Genomic DNA, 19,442 nt, shown 5'->3' with positions numbered 1-19,442 from the left:
GGTTGAATAGTGTTTCCCCCAAATTCTGTCCACTTGAAACTTCAGAATGTGACCTTATTTGGAAACAGAGTCCTTGGAGATGTGACTAACAGCGGAGCTGAGGTCATTGCTGGGTGAGGGTATGGTGACTGGTGTCCTTACAGGAAGGCCATGTGGAGACAGAGACGCAGATTGAAATGATGCAGCTGTAAACCTGGGAACACCAGGGGTCGCCAGCAACCCCCAGAAGCTGGGAAGAGACAACAAAGGGTTCTCCTCTAGAACCTTCAGAAGGAATAGGGCCCTGCTGATCCCCTGATGCTGGACTGCTAGCTTCCACAACAGTGAGAGAATACATTTCTGTTTTTTCAAGCCATCCAGTTTTTGGTCATTTGTGACAGCAGACCCAGGAAGCCAATACACAGCCTAAACTTCAAACCTCTACGTTGATCCTGGGAAAAGAATTTTATAGGAAGCTGGTGTTTTCGGCAGGAGGCAGGGACTGATTCTGTGCCCGAGCGCGGCTTTTCCTTTGCATGTGTGGATGTCTGTCCTGCTTCAAGATGTGTGAGAGTCAGGGGTCAGGATGCTGCTGTGTTCAACGCCTTTTCCCGAGGGTAGCACGACCCTCCCCTTTATGCTCTGGAACCTACCTAACCGGATGCCAGAAGATTTAAGCCAGATGACACAGTGCCTGGTATGTTCCACCCATAACCCCACACATTACCTCGTCTGATCCTCAACCCGCTGTATGATGAGGTGTCAGTAAGAGCTCTCGGTATCATTCAGGCCGCTTGGTCTCCAGTAATAGACAGTAACCCTGGACATGTCCAAACTTCAGGGGAAAGCCCTAGAATGATGTGGGCCTTGTAGACTAGGTTTGGGATATGGCCATGAACAATGGAGCCCTCATGGGCCACGGGGCTGGATCACGGTCCCGAAGTAATCCGTGGCCCGAGGACCAGTCAGCTCGCCAACAGCACCAAGGTAGTGATGCCACCTCATGCCAGTCAGAATGGCTGTCATTAAAAAGTCCACAAATGACAAATGCTGGAGAGGGTGTGGAGAAAAGGGAACCCTCCTACACTACTGGTGGGAATGTAAATTAGTGTAGCCACTGTGGAAAACAGTATGGAGGTTCCTTAAAAAACTGGATAGAGTTGCCATGTGACCCAGCCATCCCACTCCTGGGTATATATCCAGAAGAGATGAAAATTCTAATTCAAAAAGATACATGCACCCCAAAGTTCACAGCAGCACTATTTATAATATCTAAGACAGGGAAGCAACCTAAATGTCTATCAACAGATGACTGGATAAAAGAGGTGTGGTATATTTCTACAGTGGACTACTACTCAGCCACAAAAAAGAATGAAATAATGTTGTTTGCAGCAACATGGTTGGACCTAGAGATGATCATACTAAGCAAAGTAAGACAGGGAAAGACAAATATCATATGATATCACTTATATGTGAAATCTAAAAAAAAAAAAACCCTGATACAAACGAACTTATTTACAAACCAGAAACAAACTCACAGACACAGAAAACAAACTTAGAGTTAACAAAGGGGAAGGGAAGAGGAATAAATTAGGAGTTTGGGATTAACAGATATACACTACGGTATATAAAATAAAAACCAAATCCTACTGCAGAGCACAGGGAACTATATTCAGTATCTTGTTATAACCTAGAATGGAAAAGAATCTGAAAAGAACATGTGTGTATGTGTAACTGAATCACTTTGCTGTACACCTGAAACCAACACAACACTGTAACTCAACTACACTTCCATAAAACACACATCCACCTAGATCCCTCTACTTGGCAATTGAGAGGTGCTAGTTTAACAGTGTAGACACGGGATCAAGACTGTCTGGGTTCAAATCCAGGGCTAACTCACTCTTACTATTTGTGTGACTTTGGAAAACTTTCTTCACCTGCAAAATGGGAGAAACAATAGATTTTCTTGTGAGGATTAAGTGACTGAATATATGCAAACGACTTAAAAGTGGGACTGGCATGTGTGAAGCTACTGTTATATGAGGCTCAGCGTGTGTCCTATGTCCTGGGGCCTGTGGTCATATATTGATCAATGGAATCTGAGTTGGAAATAGGAATTACCGATTGGAGATTGGAGGGCAGAAAATAGAATCGGAGATGCATTTTGCCAAAACGCCCCTTTAAAAAAACTTTCTGGAATTTTACCAGGAAGTGGGTCCACATCCGGCACATCTGCTACCTACAGCTCATTAACCACCCTTACACACAGTCTGGAGAGCGTGTCCCTTTAGCCATCTGGGCATTCTTTTAATTGGACCCATGAGGTGAGGGTCATGGTTCGTACACCTGAGGGGGAAGGTTTTTCTTCAATTTTATGCAACAAGACAATATATTGTGACAGAATGCCACCCACCGCCACCCCACCCGACAGCCGAAGAAGCACTTGCCGCCCACTGCTTGGCAAGTGCGGACTTCCACTCCATCGTTTCCAAGCAATTCACTCCCTGCAGGAGAAAAACAAATATGACAAAGAAAAATCAGTCTTCAAGAGGCTGGGGGAGAGCCTAGCGCTGTCCTTTCTTCCTAGGTGAATGGCTTCTTAGCTCGAAGTTTTCCTTCTCCACGCCACCCTCCCCTGGCTGTTACACTTCGGTGAGGGCCAAGTCCAGGGCTAATCGGAGGAAGAGGGGAGACGGGAACTTGGATGGCTGGACAGTGATCCTGTGCGCGTGGTGAGGCCGGCTCCTTGCTCTCAAGCTGGGGCAGACTTTAGAGCGGTAGCCACTGAGGAGCGGGGGCGCTGAAGACCACTGACCCGCATCTCCTCCCTAGCCTGCTGGTTTATCTGATGTTGGGGTCCCCCTGCTGGGCTTGCACACCTGCACGGGTTTCAAGTGCCTCAGTCCTGGGAGGACCCCCATTTTCACGGTCAGACCTGTGTTCATCTTCTTACCTGCAGGCAGTGAGGTCACCAGGAGGCAGAGCAGCCTAAGGACACAGAGCCTCATGTCGAGGAGGGCCCAGAGCTGGCACTCCCCGGGGTGGCTGCCCGGCTGGCTCCTTTATAGCGCTGGGCGAGGCTGGGTGGGGCTGGACACTAGCCTCATTCTATCTGGAAGGACACCCAAGGGAGACAGGCTTCTTCAGTGTTAGAGGAAAAAGCCCCCGGGCCATTCTGTGCCACTGTCTCTTCCATAAGCACGTGCTACAGGGAGTCTCTCCCCCAGAAAAGTTCACTGAGGGGCTTTGTTTGCCAAATGGCTGGTGGACGATGGTGGCTGGAATCTGGGAGCCTGGAGGGTCCTGGGGAAGGCTCTCTTTTTGGAGTTGGTGGGTTAGGACCCTTTCCTGGGCTCTCACAGAAAGAGCCAGCCCGCTGCTGTGTTCGGGGTGGCATGGCAGTGCTGGGCGTGGAGTGGAACAGTGCTTCCCTGGAGCTATGAGGACACAGCTCCGGGGCAGGGTCATCAGGTCTGCCTCCGAGGAGTGATGGTGGGGGGCCAAGAGCTGAGAGGACAGGAACTGAGGTTTTATTCTTGCCCCTGAGGCAGGCTTGTACCCGAGTGACCAACATCAGTAGGGTTCCAAGTATGTAAAGTCGCCACAGATCATGGTTTTAGTGGTTATGCTCCATTTTGCAGTCACAGACCCTTGGATAAATTATTTAGCATCTCTGAGCTTCAGTTTCCTCGTTTCAAAAAAGTGCCTTGTAAGAGGTTTTTTTGGAGGGTGAAACGAGATGAAACCTATGAAATGCATTGTGCTCATTCTGGTATAGATTTCCTCCTCCTCCTCCTGTCAGTCCTCCTCGCCCTCCTCATTCTGTTAAATTCCACCGTTATGGCTGCGTTCCCTTCTCTTTTACAGACCCTCTCAAAGAGACTTCCTAGTGAACGCAAAACATCGCTGGGGGCGGGGAGGGAGCAACTGGGAGTTTGGGATTTGCAGATGCACACTGCTGTCTATAAGATAAACAGCAAGGTCCTTCTGTAGCAGAGGGAACACTATTCAATGCCTTGTAACAGCCTATAATGAAAAAGAATATGAAAAGGAATATATATATATAAAACAGAATCACTATGCTGTACACCAGAAATTAATACATTATAAACTGACTACACTCCAATTAAAAAAAATCACTGGGGAAATTTATGGTGTGTATTGTTGCGAGCACTGCTCTAGGTGGAAAAGGGAACGGGAGAGGGCTGGTGGGCCAGCGGACTAGAAGCACGTAGGTCAGGGCTCCATCACGGCTGATGACTCCCCTGTGTGACCCCGGAAAGGCTCCCACGAGACCCTGCACTGGGCATTTTAAAAATTTGCATTCTGTTTTTATTGAAGTATAGTCAGTTTACAATGTTGCATTAATTTCTGGTGTACAGCATTATGTTTCAGTCATACATATACATACATATATTTGTTTTCATATTCTTTTTCATTATAGGTTACTACAAGATATTGGAAATAGTTCCCTGTGCTGTACAGAAGAAACTTCTGGTTTATCTATTTTAGATACAGTAGTTAGTATCTGCAAATTTCAAACTCCCAATTTATCCCTTTCTACTCCTTTTACTCCCGGGTAACCATGAGTTTGTCCTCTATGTCTGGGAGTCTGTTTCTGTTTTGTAAATAAGTTCATTTGTCTTTTTTTTTTAGATTCCACATATAAGTGCTATCATATGGCATTTTTCTTTCTCTTTCTGGCTTCACTTAGAATGATGATCTCCAGATCCATATGTGTTGCTGCAAATGGTATTATTTTATTCTTTTTTATGGCTGAGTAGTATTCCATTGTGTAGATATACCACATCTTCTTTAGCCAGTCATCTGTCGATGGACATTTAGGTTGTTTCCATGTCTTGGCTACCATAAAATACCATAAAACAGTGCTGCTGTGAGCATTGGGGTGCATGCGTCTTTTTGAATTATATTTCCCCCCAGATATATGCCCTGCATTGGGCATTTGACTCCTGCCCATCATGTCCAGGTCATACCCTGACCATCCGCTATCACAGACAGAGCACGGTCTCAGTGCGGACCCCTCATTCTTATACAAATGGCGAAAACAAGGCTCAGACTGGTGAACGGGCTTGCGTAAAGAATCACGCTATTGGCTGTGCTGGCATCAGACATTCAGCTCTCTTCATAGTCAGTGGGGAGCTCTGTCCTCCATGTATTTTAAGTTATTCAGTTGTGCACTAGGGAATATGGGAGGTATGAACTCAACGTTTTCTAATACTCCTGAGTCCCTCCTACTACACAGTTCTGCAAAAGGAATATATATATATATATAGTATTCTAAAATGTGTTTGGAGATCAGTGTTTGGAGATCAGTATGTGTTCAGGACAGACCTTTTCCTCTCCACCCACTCATGTCCTGGTTAAATCACCGTTCCAACCTTCAGGCAGGAGCTTCTCCTAAGGGTGCTGAGCATGCCCACCTTCTGCCTGAGGTCTTGTTGGGCAAAGCTGGCAGGGGACACACATGGCTTCATCCTCTTCCCTTTAGTGTTGCTCCATCGGTACTGTCTTCTTTCATCTCAGTTCTCCAGAATTCTCATGCCCTCCTCAGTATCTCCACCTTCAAGAAAAGAACCACCCACTCTGGGTCCTACGCTGCCCCGAGGGATCGCTGTGTTGAGGGGCCTGCCTCCATCACTAGTCAGAGAGTTCCTGGGTGCAGGGATTCACTCTTTATTTTCTGCCATGGTTTTTATTTTTAAGCTTTTAAACTAAGTTGTTGATAAAAGACATTTAATACACATAAAGAAAAAGAACAAATCATATGCGTAGCTTAGTGACAGAACATATAGCAAACACGTGTAACCACCGCTCAGATCAAGAAAACACGTTCTCCAGCACCACGAAGGTCGCAGTGCGCCATTAAGTGACCGCAGCCCGCTCCCTCCTCACAGAGGGACTCACTGTTCTGTACTGGACCCTCATCACTTCCTTGCTTCGCTTTGTAGTTTTCCCTTTAAAACACATCACCAAACGGGTGCATTTTAATTTGGCTGTTTTCTGTTTTATGAGCAGGTGGTAATTGGGTTTGTTCATTGATTTCTATTTGGAGGAGGTACTGGGGATTGGACCTGGGACCTCGTGCACATCAAGCTTGCGCTCTACCCCTTGGGCTATACCCTCCCCCCTAATTTGGCTGTTTTTGACTGATCTATAAATGCCAGCCATAAATGTGTTATTTGTGGCTGGATTCCTTCTTTATTGTGTTTTTAAGGTTTATTGTGTTTCTGTGTGCAGCACTGAGCTTTTATCTCACTTCATGTACTGACGATTGCTGACAAGTATCTGGGTTGTGCCCAGTGATCACAAAGCGTGCTGCTCTGGGTACATGTGTGGCTGGATTCTGGGCACACAGGCTGGCTTTCTGGAAGACAGACACCTAGGAGTTGAACTACTGAGTCACAGGGTGTGCATAACTTCAACTCGTCTAAATGCCAAACTGTTTGCCAAAGTACTTTTTACTAATTCAGACATCCGCCAGCAGCGCATCAGAGCTGTGGTTATGCCACATCCTCCCCTCTGCCTGGAACGGTCAGAACGTGACGCATTAGACAACTCGAGAGGTACCCGGTGGCACCTCATGGCTGAATTATTTGACTTCCCTGATTACAAATCTGTTTTCATATATTCACTGCTCATTTGGATTTTCTCTTCTGATAAGCGTCTATTCATGTCATTTGCCCATTTTTCTCTGTTGGTTTGTCTGTTAAAAATAAGTGGTAGACATTCTCCACATTTTCCTTTACAAGTCCTTGGTGTGTTTTGTTTGTTACGTGTGCAGCAAGTTTCTTTCTCCGCTCTGTGTCTTTGCTTTCTTAATGGTGTTTGTGGTGGTTCCAGTGATGCCCACATCCTAACCCCGGGAACCTGTGGGTATGTTACCTTATAGAGGCAGACCTTGGAAGGATGATGGGTTTGCTTGCAGACCCCCACAATAAAGCGAATGTCGCAGTAAACAAGTCACGCAATTTTTTTTTGGATTCCCAGTACGTACAAAAGTTATATTTACACAATACTGTTGTCTATTAAGTGTTCAATAGTGTTATATCCAAAAAACAATGTACATACCTTCATTAAAAACTCCTTTATTGCTAAAAAATGCTAAACCTCATCTGAGTCCTTAGCAAGTCTTAATCTTTTTGCTGGTGAAGGGTCTTGCCTTGATGTTGAAGGCTGCTGGTTGATCAGGGTGAGGGTTGCTGAAGTTTGGGGGTGGCCGTGGCAATTTCTTAAAATAAGATAACAATGAAGTTTGCTGCATCAACTGGCTCTCCTTTCGTGAAGGATCTCTCTGTGCGGGTAGCGCTGTTTGACAATCTGTTTCCCATGGAAGAACCTCCTTCAGGATTGGAGTCCACCTTCTCAGACTCGGCTGCTGCTCTGTGTCAACCAAGCTTCTGTCATATTCCAAATCCTGTGTTGTCATTCCGACAACCTTCACAGAGTCTTCACCAGGAGTGGATTCCGTCTCAGGAAACTACTTTCTTTGCGCATCTACAAGAAGCAGCCCCTCATCCATTCAAGCGTCATCCCGAGATGGCAGTTCAGCCCCATCTTCAGTCTCCATGTCTAATTCTAGTTCTGCTGTTTCCACCACCCCTGCAGCGACTTCCTCCATGGAAGCCCTGAACCCCTCAACGTCATCCATGTCATGTTGATATTCTGACCACCCTCCAACCATGACTCACAAATGTTCTTACTGGCATTTAGAATGGTGAATCCTTTCCAGAAGGTTTTTATTTGTCTCTGTCCAGACCCATCAGAGGAATCACTGTCTGGAAGCCGTAGCCTTATGAAATGTATTTCTTAAATAATGAGACTTGAAAGCTGAAATGATTCTGACCCATGGGCTGCAGGATGGATGTAGGGGAGACAGCATGGAGTTAGTCCAGTTTGGTCCAACTGCAGTAATCTAGGCAAAAGGCAAAGAAGTCTTGAAGCAGGGGAAGGTGTGAACAGATAACCAAATGACAATACTTAGCACAGTATGGTTCTTGTGTATAAATAGAGGGATGGACAGTGCTTGCTTCAGCAACACATATACCAAAATTAGAATGATGGACAGAAGAGCAAGTCAAGAAATAATTCTATACCTGAAAACATTTAGGGTATATTTAAATAAATATAATTATCACAGTGCAAGTATTAAAATTTTCTTAATTGAAGTATAGTTGGTTTACAATTTTGTGTTAATTTCCAGTATACAGCATAGTGATTCAATCATATATATATTCCTTTTCATATTCTTTTTCATATAGGCTTACAAGATATTGAAAATAATTCCCTGTGCTGTGCAGAAGAAACTTGTTTATCTACTTTATATACATATAGTAGTTAGTATCTGCAAATCTTGAACTCCCAATTTATCCCTTCCTACCCCCTTTACCCCCAGTTACCATAAGTTTCTTTTCTGCCTGTCTGTCTCTGTTTTGTAAATAACTTAGTATCTTCCTTTTTTAGATTCCACATAAGTGATATGGTATTTTTCTTTCTCTTTCTGGGTTACTTCACTTAGAATGATGATCTCCAGGTCCATCCATGTTGCTGCAAATGGCATTATTTTATTCTTTTTTTATGGCTGAGTAGTATTCCATTGTATAAATATACCACAACTTCTTTATCCAGTCATCTGTCAATGAACATTTAGGTTGTTTCCATGTCTTGGCTATTGTAAATAGTGCTGCTGTGAGCATTGGGGTGCATATCTCTTTTCAAATTAGAGTTTCAATCATTTTGTAGAATGTCCCTCAATTTGGGTTTGTCTGAATTTTCTTCAGGATGAGACCTGATGGTGTGTGTGTATTTCGCCAGCGTATCACAGCAGTAAGGTTGTGTTCTTCACGCTCTCAGGTGATCTGTCCCATCACTAGCGGTATAAACTTTAATCCCTCGTTAAGGTTTTTGTCTTACAGGTTTTCTGCTGTAAAGTTACTTTTTTTCCTCTTGTAAGTAATAGATCCTTTGTGGGGGAAGAAAGATTCCCTCTGTGGCCATGGAAAATATGGGTTCTCATTCCAGTTTTACTCACTAGCTTAAGAGTTCATTGATGTTTCTTGCATCAGTTACTACATAATGGTTACTAAGTGGTAATTAAAAAAATTTCACTATTCTTTTTACATTTACTAGCTGACATCCTATTGCCAGGAAGTTTTTCTTTGTCCGTCTGTACGTATGTGAGCATTGTACTCATGGATTACTATTTTATCCAGTAGGGTTCAATACACTAGTTTCATTATTTTGATGCTTACATCATCCCCGATTTGGCCAGTGGAAATCCTTTCACACTAGTCTTTGTTTCCTTTTGACATGTCTCTATCATTCTTTGAGCACTTCCTTGCTTTCTGGCACATTTCTCCAGGCTTATCTTCTTTCTCTCACCCAGACTTGAAATCAGCCACCTGTCCAAGGACCTCTGGTTCTGTTTGATGGAGACTGGCATTTAGAAGCCACGATCTGGGTCCTAGATAAGCTCATTACTACTAGGGCGCTCCTCTTCCAGGTTCTCTTGGAGGTCTGAGCGGAAACACGTCTACATATTCATATGTCCGTAAGTGCACACATACACTGTACACACGCAAGCCCACCACTTTTTAACTTCTAATGCCTACTGATATGCCAATTTAAATCTAAACCATAGTGTTCATTCTAGTTTTCCCCTTTTCATATTATTATGTGGTAGGTATATTTTCCTCCGTACTTTGTAGTTGAGGAAACTGATGCTCGGGGAGACAAGATGCAACTGGATGAGCTGTGATTTGAACCAAGGCGACTCGACTCCAAGATACAAATTCTTATTGATGACTTGCCATTAGTGTCTGCTATACATGCTGACCTTCTGTTAGAGCGATGTATTACAGGGTATGCAATCTACCCAGGGACAAAAGAAGATTTTTCAAGACAGGGAAATAGTTAAAAAAAAAAGACCAAAAAAAAAAAAAAAAAAAGTAAAGAAGCCATAAACCTTGCATGAGAGATGCTCCATGCCAGAGCTCAACTTCCAGGAGCGTCGTGGAAATCAAGCCTCATTCGGTGGGACAGCTTTAAGAAGATTCACTCGGAATACAACTTAAACTTAGGGCTCCAAGTGGGAACAAATGAGAGAGAATGGTTTCTCTTTTGGATTCCAAAACTTCTCTACCAGTGTAAAGGCAGGCCACGTGGCACAGTGGAAAGAACACAGACCTTGGCTTCTGGGTGATCTGGGTTGGCCACTGGGCTCTGCTGATTGAGTTTTATAATATTGGATAAGTTCCCTAATTTCTCTGAATTTGGGCCCACTCATCTTTAAAATGAAAATAAGCGTACCTCTTTATGAGGTTACTGTGGAGATAAATGGAGACGACAAGTAGGAAACACCAGGACTGTGAGCTCTTGGCAATTGTCAGTTCTTTTCTTCTTCTTCCTTTTTGTATCAGGAAGAGTGGAAAGCTGAGTGGGGGAACGCTGTGGCCTTGTCTGTATTATCCTGTGAGTCAGATGGATTGTGAGGGGAGTGGGATGGGAAAGGAACAGGAGGGACTGTGGCAAGCTGCCCGTCCCTGATGCAGTGTGGTTCTTCAGTAAGACTTACAGAACTTCGGTTTCTCTGCCAATTTTCTCCCTTCTCCGACAACTCTTCGGCCTCCACGTCCCTGACCCTGATGGGAATAACTGAAACTCTGGTTGTTCTAGCAGGCATGCAGCTTCCTCATTGGAAAAATTTTAGATAAGGGGCAGGTACAGATGCTCAAGAAGTAGCTTTCCCAGGTGTGTCTTCTGAGGGTCCTGCTCTGCCAGGCGCCCTCCAGGGATTCGGTCCCTCTTTCAACAACAGGATCATCATGTCATTACAACTGTGATTGATTGTTCTCTTTTGTGATGTGCAGTCTGCCTTCATGGACTGCATTGCTAATGCTCACTGTATTCATGTTATAATGAATTCTTTACACAAAATCAAGTTGGAAGAGATTCTGTTTGCTAGAGTACAGTGAAAATCCCTGGGACTGAAAATGCTCCCCCATCCCACGAATCCCAGAAGATACCCGTGGATGCGCAGAGCTCCTCCCCCTCAACTTCTCTGGTTGATCTCCGGGGTTCCGGAACCTGGGAGTGGAGAGGAATATGCCCGAGGCTCTGACCAGAAGTCCAACGTTTCACAACAGAGCTGCAGGGTCACAAGGTTTAGAGATGCGTTTGCCTAGACCAGCCTCCTCCTGCAGGATCTCTGTCCCCACATCCAGCTCATCCCTAGAGAATCCTTGGAGAAGTCAGCCCTGGGGAAGGCCTGGGACACAGTCCCCTCAGCCAGCTTAACTCACACCCACCCCCTTAGCCGGAGGCACACGTGTCAAGAGGAAGATGAGAGTCACTGCGAGGAGGTAGCCTCTCATGTCTGATGGAGGGATCCCAGATCCTCGAGCTTCCCATAGAAGATGGGGAGCCCTTTGCTTCAAGCTGGGATGGGCAGTTGGGATGATGACGCATTCTGCCGTACAGAGCTGATGGGAGGATCCATGGAAGTTAGAGGGTAAGAGTACATGGCTGCCCTCTCCTTAGCAACTGGGGGGCTTCATACCAGAGGGACGAATGGCCTGAGCACAAGAGCTCCTCCGATTACTGGCAAAGCTTGACATAAATCTTGGCACTTCTAGGGCCTGGTCCAGAACCCTCCAGCCTTTCACCATGTTCCTCTAACTGCATGTGGGGGCAGGACTTTGAGGTTGAAGATGGTAGTTTGAAGCTCTGAGAGAGAACCTCAGACTCAAACCCAAGCCCAAACTCAAGCAGGAAAACCCTGCTGGTTACATGTGACAGCTACTCTGACAGGAGGCCAAGAAAGAAACGACCCTCTGGGCCTGGAGAGGGTCAGAGCAGACAGTGGGATCTGGTTGTCCCAAGCGACCAAGAGGCACCTCTGCCTGCAGGGGACTGTGTAATCAGATGAACCCATTTGTTGCCTTTAGCGAGATTTGATTACGTTTGGAGTCTTAGGACATTCTGTGAGGAGACACTGGCTTGGAACTGGTCCTGGCCCCACACGGGGAAGAAAGTTCTCGGCGCCGTCTTTCAAATCCAGATGCCCTGATGCCCCTGGGACTGGTGCCCAGAAGTCCCCAGGGCTAGTTCGCTTTCTTCTGCAGCTTCTGCCAAGTTGCTTCTAGAATATGATTTTTTTTCCCTTTGGGCATTTAAGTCTCTTCCCCCTCCTCAAATTTCTTAGCATAATTGTAGCAAACTGGACTATCCCTACCTCCATGGATTTCTGTGAGGGGATGGGAGAAAGGCTGCTCTGTGAGTCTGGCACGTGACAAACACTCAGCCTTACTTATAACCATAGCAGACCATCAGCCCGCACTGTCCTCACTCGGACCACACCTGTAAGAAGCGAGGCACAGACCCAATGCGGAAGGATGCGGAAGGGCCGGGATCACGTAGGTGTGGGGGAGAAATCCAGCATGAGGCAGGGAAGCAGGGAGCCCCAGAGGGCAGGAAAAGAGGGAGCTTCAGTCCAGGTCCAGGTGACCAACATTAGTGACACCCTCTGCCAGGCCCTGTGCTGGGTTCCAGGGACATGGGGAATAGGAAAGATTCTTGCCCTCACAGTTGCTTGGGTCATAAGGTTATCATTTTAATATAATGAGGTAGAAGCTACAGTAGTTTTATGTACAGGATGCTACAGAAACTCGGGGCACCAAACTGAGCTTTGAGGGAAGTGGGGAAGGATTCCTGGAGACGATGCCCCAGAGAAGAATCTTTAAGGGTAAGTAGGAGTTACCCAGGGAGTGTAAGAAAGATGGCTCCAGGAAAAAAAAATCAATAGATCCACAAGATCAGGGTCCAGGGCTATGGAAAGTGTGGGGTGTGCAGGTGTGCACACACATTTATGTGTCACTAGAACATGGGGTGTGGTGACAGATGAGGCTGGAGAGGGAGGCAGAGCCAAGTTACAAGGGCCACGAGTGACACTGTAACGAATGTGGACTGAATGTGTCACAGAGGCACTGCTGAAGGCGTAGACGGCAGTGGTAAGGTCCGGCTTGTCTTCTGGATGATCTACTGAGCAGTTCTGGGCGGGATGGGTTTAGGGGCAAGATTAGAGTTAAGGAGGTTAGAAGGCTTTTTTTTTCCCCAACTGTTCAATCAGCTCAGTGGGCAACACCTCTCCTGGCTCATCTCTTACCCTGAAATGTTGCCCAGCAGGTCGTGTCCGCAGAGAAGTGTTCGTGAGGAAGTGATGCTGTGTAAGCAACGCCTATGCGGGTGCTGGGGGGGGGAGAGGTAATGCCAACATGTAACAAGAGTGGTCGGCCTCAGGTCTTCACACAAGTGCGTTTGCCAGAGTCCAGGGTCTGTCTCCTGGTTTCCCACTGCCCCAGAGCACATCTGTTCCCCACGGTCCACAGTCACATAAGCCTGGCTCATGAGGTTTATTTACAAGCATCACAACATACTGATTAGTGATGAAAAACAATCATTGTGGGGTTGGAATATTCCCACGTCAGCTGGCTTGAAGCTGCTTACCGCGAGCACGGAAAGGGACACAACCAGATATTGTGAGATTTTGATGAAAAGACACAAGAAAACTTCTGCTAAAGGGATTGAACCCGAGTCTGATCCAGCCTCTGGATCCTGTTGCCAATTTTCAGGAAAGATGCGGACTGAGGTACAAGTGAGACTTCACTGTGAGTGAGGACACGGTGAGCAAAGTCCAGGTTGGGGACAAATCTGCAGCTCCAACATCCTAGGTTATTCAAGAGACACATTGTAAGCAAGCAAGAGGGAGAACACATAGACAAGAAGAGACCAAAAGATGTATCAGGTGAAAAATGAGCAAGATGAAATTTTAGAAGTTGTAAGAATGCTCAGTGGGTTGATAGAAAGAAACTCAGGGACATGATCACATTAAAAGTCAGGGCTGTGGTAACTTGGCAGGGGTGGGTGATGACTGAGATGGTGGGGTGTGGAGGGGTTTCTGGGTGGCTGCAAAGTTGTGTTTCATAATCTGGGTGGTGTTTACTACAGGGTTAACTTTATAATAATTTGTGAGGCTCTACATTCGCTTTGTGGGTTTTTTGTATATGGGTTATATATTTTACTTAAAAACCTTTTTGTTAGAGGGGATTAATGACAAAGCAATGTAACTTAAGAGATGAGTGAGAATGAGCTGGGAGCATGGCTGGAAGAATTAAGACTCGGAAGGAGAACTGACACTTATTCCTCTGAAAGAGAAAGGAAAGAGAAAAAGAAATATATATTAATAGGTATCTGCTTGCTTACTGAGTGGGTAGCCCAAAGGTAAATGATTGCAAACCCTTGGACCTCTGTTTTTTTCTGAACTAGAAACCCTAATCATCTGCTGAAAGCAGGATGGGCTGTGGGTGGGCAGGGACGGCAAACAGCACCCGAAGTTGCCTAGGAGACGTGGAAGCAATGGCCTGTCTCTGAACCCCGCCTGCTTGCAGGATTGTGTGATCTCTAGCGGCTTCCAGAAGCCCAGGCGTAGAAGCACTTCTGTGCATGGCTTTTCTTCTGTGCAGTGTGATAGAAGGAGAAAGAAAAACAGTTTATGCTCCAGAAAAAAAAAAAAAGTTTTGCTGTGATGTCATTTGGCTCATAGATGTTACCCAGGGAGATGAAAGGTTAATGTTTGGTCTGGGTTAAAGTTGTTCCCCCCAAAGATGGTGAAGTCCTGACCTAAAACGAAGTCACTAGGATGGGCCCTCACCCAGTACGACTGTGTCCTCATAGGAAGGACAAAATTAGACGTGGGCACAAACACATACGGAGGCCTCACTTGGTTTCATGACCAGTCTTTGTAGTAAGTGGCACCGATGGAGTACAGCCCATTTTACAGGGGAGAAAACTGATGTTTGGAGAGGCAAGGCCAGTGCCTGACTGAAAGCTCATCACGCTGAGTCCAGATCCGAACTCAGGTTGTCTGATTCTGGGTTTTGTGTCCTTTATGCAACATCAGAGAGAGGCTCTGTAAAGCTCCAAACACTTTGTAAGCCGTCAAGCGCACTTGACCTTCAGTCCCTCAAAGCAAGAGTTTCAGCACGAATTCTCTGTAGGTCCCATGCCGTCCAGCACGTGTTCTGCGGGGCGCCCTAAGACGCGTGTTGATGGTGTCAAAAGGCTTTGCCCACGCTCTTTGGGAGGCTCTAATTTCCCTAAACAGATCGCAGCTACACCAGAACCGGGCTGGCCGTCCTTTAATTCTTCTGCAGACAAGAGACGTGTTAAGTTGTGTAGCTCTCATTTATGATTTGTGTGAACTTGTCATTTATTCCATCTGTCCTTCATGTGCTTTGCTTTTTAAATCGAGAGAATGATATCTACCTGGCATTTCTTTCTTTCTTTCTTTCTTTCTTTCCTTCTTTCCTTCTTTCCTTCTTTCCTTCTTTCCTTCTTTCCTTCTTTCCTTCTTTCTTTCTTTCTTCTTTCTTTCTTTCTTTCTTTCTTTCTTTCTTTCTTTCTTTCTTTTCTTTCTTCAGTGTGAGAGCCGGAAAACAACTACTGAAAATTCTTTGTCAGCCCTCTAAGGTGGCCGTACAGGTCTCCGCACGCTGCAGGCATTTGTTCAGTGGAGGTACACTGAAGGTACAAAGACGCCCACAGCATCCTATCAGTCAGTCAGGGCCTACATTAGGGCTGTTTCCACAGTGGGAATTCTGTTTGCAAGTGGCACTCAAGAAGTGTATTTTAATGGTGAGGTGTCACGTGCAGAGCCAGCCCTCCCGTTGGCTGGACGGCTCAGTGGAGCATGTAGGCGCTCCTGTTTCTGAAAGGTCCACTGGCCCTGCAGCTCCCCGCGTCCTGAGAGCTACATATACAGGGACTGTCCCGTCTCTCAGCGGCCTCTCTGCTGATTGGTTCAGCCATGAAGAGCTTACTCGTGGTCCTGGCGGTCCTTGTCTTGCTCTCCTGTGTTCCACCAGGTAAAACAGAATCCCCTTCCTGCGGAATTATGAGCAGTTAAGGGAGAGAGAGTGTGCGGTCCTACAAGAGTGAGAAGGGAGCTGGACTGGGATGAAGGACGTTGACAAAGGAGGGATGTAAGCAGAGATGGAAGCTCTGGGCTGTTCCAGGGAATGGAGACCACAGGCTCAGGACACATCATAATTTCAAAGAAGAAACCAGTCCTGGGTTTTGGTCTGGGGAGCCTGTGAAGTTTGAGGGGAAAGTTGGACGGATGGTATTAGCGGAAGTGGGGCCAAGCAAAAGCACAAGACCTTTAGAGAACAGGTGGGATTTGGGGGTGGGCGGGGGGCTGCTCCTTTAGGACTCTTAGAACTTGCAGCCCAGAGTCAGTTATCTGGGTGACTTTTTCACATATTTGGAAACCAAGGCAAATAGGATGCTGAGCAGACTCAGCACACAGACCTAGTGGTCCAAGCGTGTCAACCTTGGTATGATGGGAGCCTATGGAGGCCAGCTTGAGGGGCTAGTTTATGTCCTCTGGATGGGAGCCAGCAACTTGATAATCCTGAGGAGGGTCCACTTAAGTCACTAAAGTGGAGATTATCAAAAACCGTTTTGCTCATCGTTTGCTGAAATCTGCGGAAAGCTTTTACCCTTTGCCCTCAAGCTTCATATGCTAAAGGTACGACTTAAGGGCCAAAGGTGAAGCGTTCAAAAGGCAGATGTGGTAGCTCACAGCGAAAAAAAAAATGTGACAACGAATATATGTATGTTCGTGTATAACTGAAAAATTGTGCTCTACACTGGAATTTGACACAACATTGTAAAATGACTATAACTCAATTAAAAAAATGTTAAAAAATAAATAAGAACAAGAGCGATTACAATTTTGAGAGCTCAGATTTGATTGCAAAAGCTTAATTACCATGTTGTTAAAGCAGCTCTGATATTAAAACTCAGATTTATACTAAAACTCTTTAGGCTCATCTTTGATTTAAAACCTTTATTTCTGATCAGGAATGTAAATGTATGCCGTATTTTTACATGAGGATGGGTAAAATTATCTGGTCTTTATATTAAGCTCTACTGAAAAACTCTAAAAACAAAAACAAAAACAAAAACAAAAACCAAACCAAAAGGCAGATGAGGACTATATTTCTGCTGCTGTCCTGGCAGCAGGACCTCTGGACGCACTGTCTCCACTTGGACTCCTTTGTCCCCAGAGAGGTGCCCGAGGGCCAATGGGCACATGAAAGGCAAATTTACTTGCCAAGGGCCTTTGGTCATACCACTGAGATTACTCTCACACCTCAAAGGCCTGTGGGCCTGCTGGGTGGAGAGACACAGAGTGGGTAATTCAGTTGGGTGCCACAGAGCTACCCTTACCCGCTAAAAGTGACTTCCTACTTCTCTTCCCCACCCCCTTGGCTTCCAGAGGCACCCAGGCCTTAAGGTTAGGAAACACACTAGCAATTGATTTAGATGCATATTTCAGGTATTTCTAACCGTTTCACACTTCTTATCCCACGGGATGCTTCCAAGCACCCTGCGATTAAGCCCAGGCAGACTAAGGCTTGGGGCAAAAAGTCGAACAGGATGCTATTGGGAAGACAGGGCTGGGCCACGGGCCTCTGTAATTCTGTACCAGTGACCTTTCCTTCTTCAGGCTGACCCTCTGATGAGCTCAAACTGCCTTGCTACTAGACCCTGCATGCACGGGGCCATGGCAGACTCCTGGGTCTACTCTGAGGTCTAAATGTTTTTTTTTTTTTTTCATAGCAAATAGTCCCAGGTGGATCTGTAGGGCCTTGTTAACTGCACCTAGCTGAATAGTTCATGTGAGTGGGGACCATGGGATCTACTGACTTATCACAGGGTCTCTAGTAAACAAGAACAGAAAAAGGGGGTGTCCAGCCCTAACACGAGTGGGGTCTTGGGATCCTGTCCAATTTCCTATTAAAAACTTGTAAAGTATAGCCTTCAATCTAATGTAGCCCTGGCTTTATGACCCTGCAAGCGATGTGCATTCACTTCTGTTTTTGTTGGCAGTTAGAAGTGGACCGAATGCGTACATAAGAAACTTCTTTAATACATGCTGGCGAATGAAGGGTCTTTGCAAGGGAAAATGTTCAAGCGGTGAAATATATCACATTTTGTGTGACACGTCACTTCTGTGCTGCGTGCATAAAAAGTATATGCCTTTACAGCTTGGGGAATAGTTGTGAGTATCTGAGGTCCCTGCTGACCTCCTCCGGGGACCTTCTGAGATGCGCAATCCCATTAAAACAATGGCTTTGGCCCATCAATGCTTCTGTGTCTGCTGTGTTTTTATTTAGAGGCGTTCATTGCCTCTCTCACGGAAACAATCTCTTAGTTAAATTCCCTGTCTTCAGTATTTTTCTTTTTGTTGATTTATTCCTATTAAAATTTTCCTAAAAACTTTTTGGAAGTATAACATACAACCATAAAAGTGTACAAATCATACGTGAGCACCTTAATGAATTTCACAAGTTTAACACATTCCTGTAACCTACACCCAGACAAAAAAAAGAACAGTATAATAATATCCCAGTCACCAACAGTTAACGACTCCACAAAAGACAGTCCCCAGCCTGACTTCTAACAGCATTAAGTCCTGGTACCTGTTTGTGAACTTCATAAAAATGGAATCATACAGTAGGTACTCCTTTGCGTCTGGCTCCTTCTAATCTACGTTGCTTTCAATGACATTTATTCCTATTGTTTGATAGGATGGCAATTTATCATTTTATTTTCAATGTTGTATAGCATCACATGGGGGACTAGACCGCGATTTATTTGAGCATTCTAATGTAGACGGTCATTTGTGTAGCTTTCAGTTTTTGGCACTTTTAAATAGTGCTGTGATGAACATTCTTGGGCATGTTTTTTGAGGCTTAAACGCAAGAATTTCTGTGGGTATACACCCAGGAGTGGAAGTGCCTGTCGTAGGCTATGCCTACGCTCAGTTTCAGTAGATATTGCCAAACTGTTTCTCGAATTGGTTGTACCAGTTTCCATTTCCACCCACAGTGTCTGAGAGTCCTTGCTGCTTTATAGCCTTTTCCACAACTGGTATTTTCCGCCCTTCCCCCGCATTGTGGGAGGTATGTAGTAACAGTGTCTGGAGGTTTAATTTGCTTTTCACTGATGGCTAATGAAGCCGAGTCCGAGTCCGAGTTCCTTCTCACTTGTTCATTAGCCATTAGATATCCTTTTTTTTTTTTTTTTTTTTTTTTTTTTGGTGGTGTCCTGTTCAAGCCTTTCATCCATTTTTCTATTGGATTGTCTACCTTTTTCTACTTGGGAACCTTGTAAGGAACACTCATTATTTGACATTGGAAGTAATAAAGTGAAATTCGTATTGAAAATATTTAAGTTTAAATATGGAGTATGTTGCAGTCTACAAGGCACAAGTTCTAGACATTTTTTGCTGCTTAGTATGGCCAGGACATAAAAGTGTTTCAGCTCTTAAGAATCATTACATTTCATTAGCCTAAGCAAGATCACTCACTCAAGTT

The 19,442-nt window shown here is 45.3% G+C and overlaps 1 protein-coding gene across 1 annotated transcript; it reads left to right on the top strand.

Moving 5' to 3' along the window:
• The first annotated feature begins 866 nt into the window (after positions 1-866).
• DEFB135 (defensin beta 135) lies at positions 867-18,122 on the top strand. Its single transcript, XM_032470835.1, has 2 exons — positions 867-966; positions 17,953-18,122. Exons 1-2 carry the CDS (start codon positions 867-869, stop codon positions 18,120-18,122), a joined length of 270 nt encoding a protein of 89 aa, XP_032326726.1.
• The last annotated feature ends 1,320 nt before the right edge of the window (positions 18,123-19,442 follow it).

Source organism: Camelus ferus, chromosome 31, assembly GCF_009834535.1.
Source record: "Camelus ferus isolate YT-003-E chromosome 31, BCGSAC_Cfer_1.0, whole genome shotgun sequence".
NCBI lineage: Eukaryota > Metazoa > Chordata > Mammalia > Artiodactyla > Camelidae > Camelus > Camelus ferus.
This window is presented reverse-complemented; position numbering and strand designations above follow the sequence as displayed.

Coding starts and splice junctions, on each gene's coding strand:
- DEFB135 (XM_032470835.1), top strand. CDS start 867: ATGGCCATGAACAATGGAGCCCTCATGGGCCACGGGGCTGGATCACGG. Junction 967..17,952: donor AGCTCGCCAACAGCACCAAG/GTAGTGATGCCA, acceptor TTTTGTTGGCAG/TTAGAAGTGGACCGAATGCG.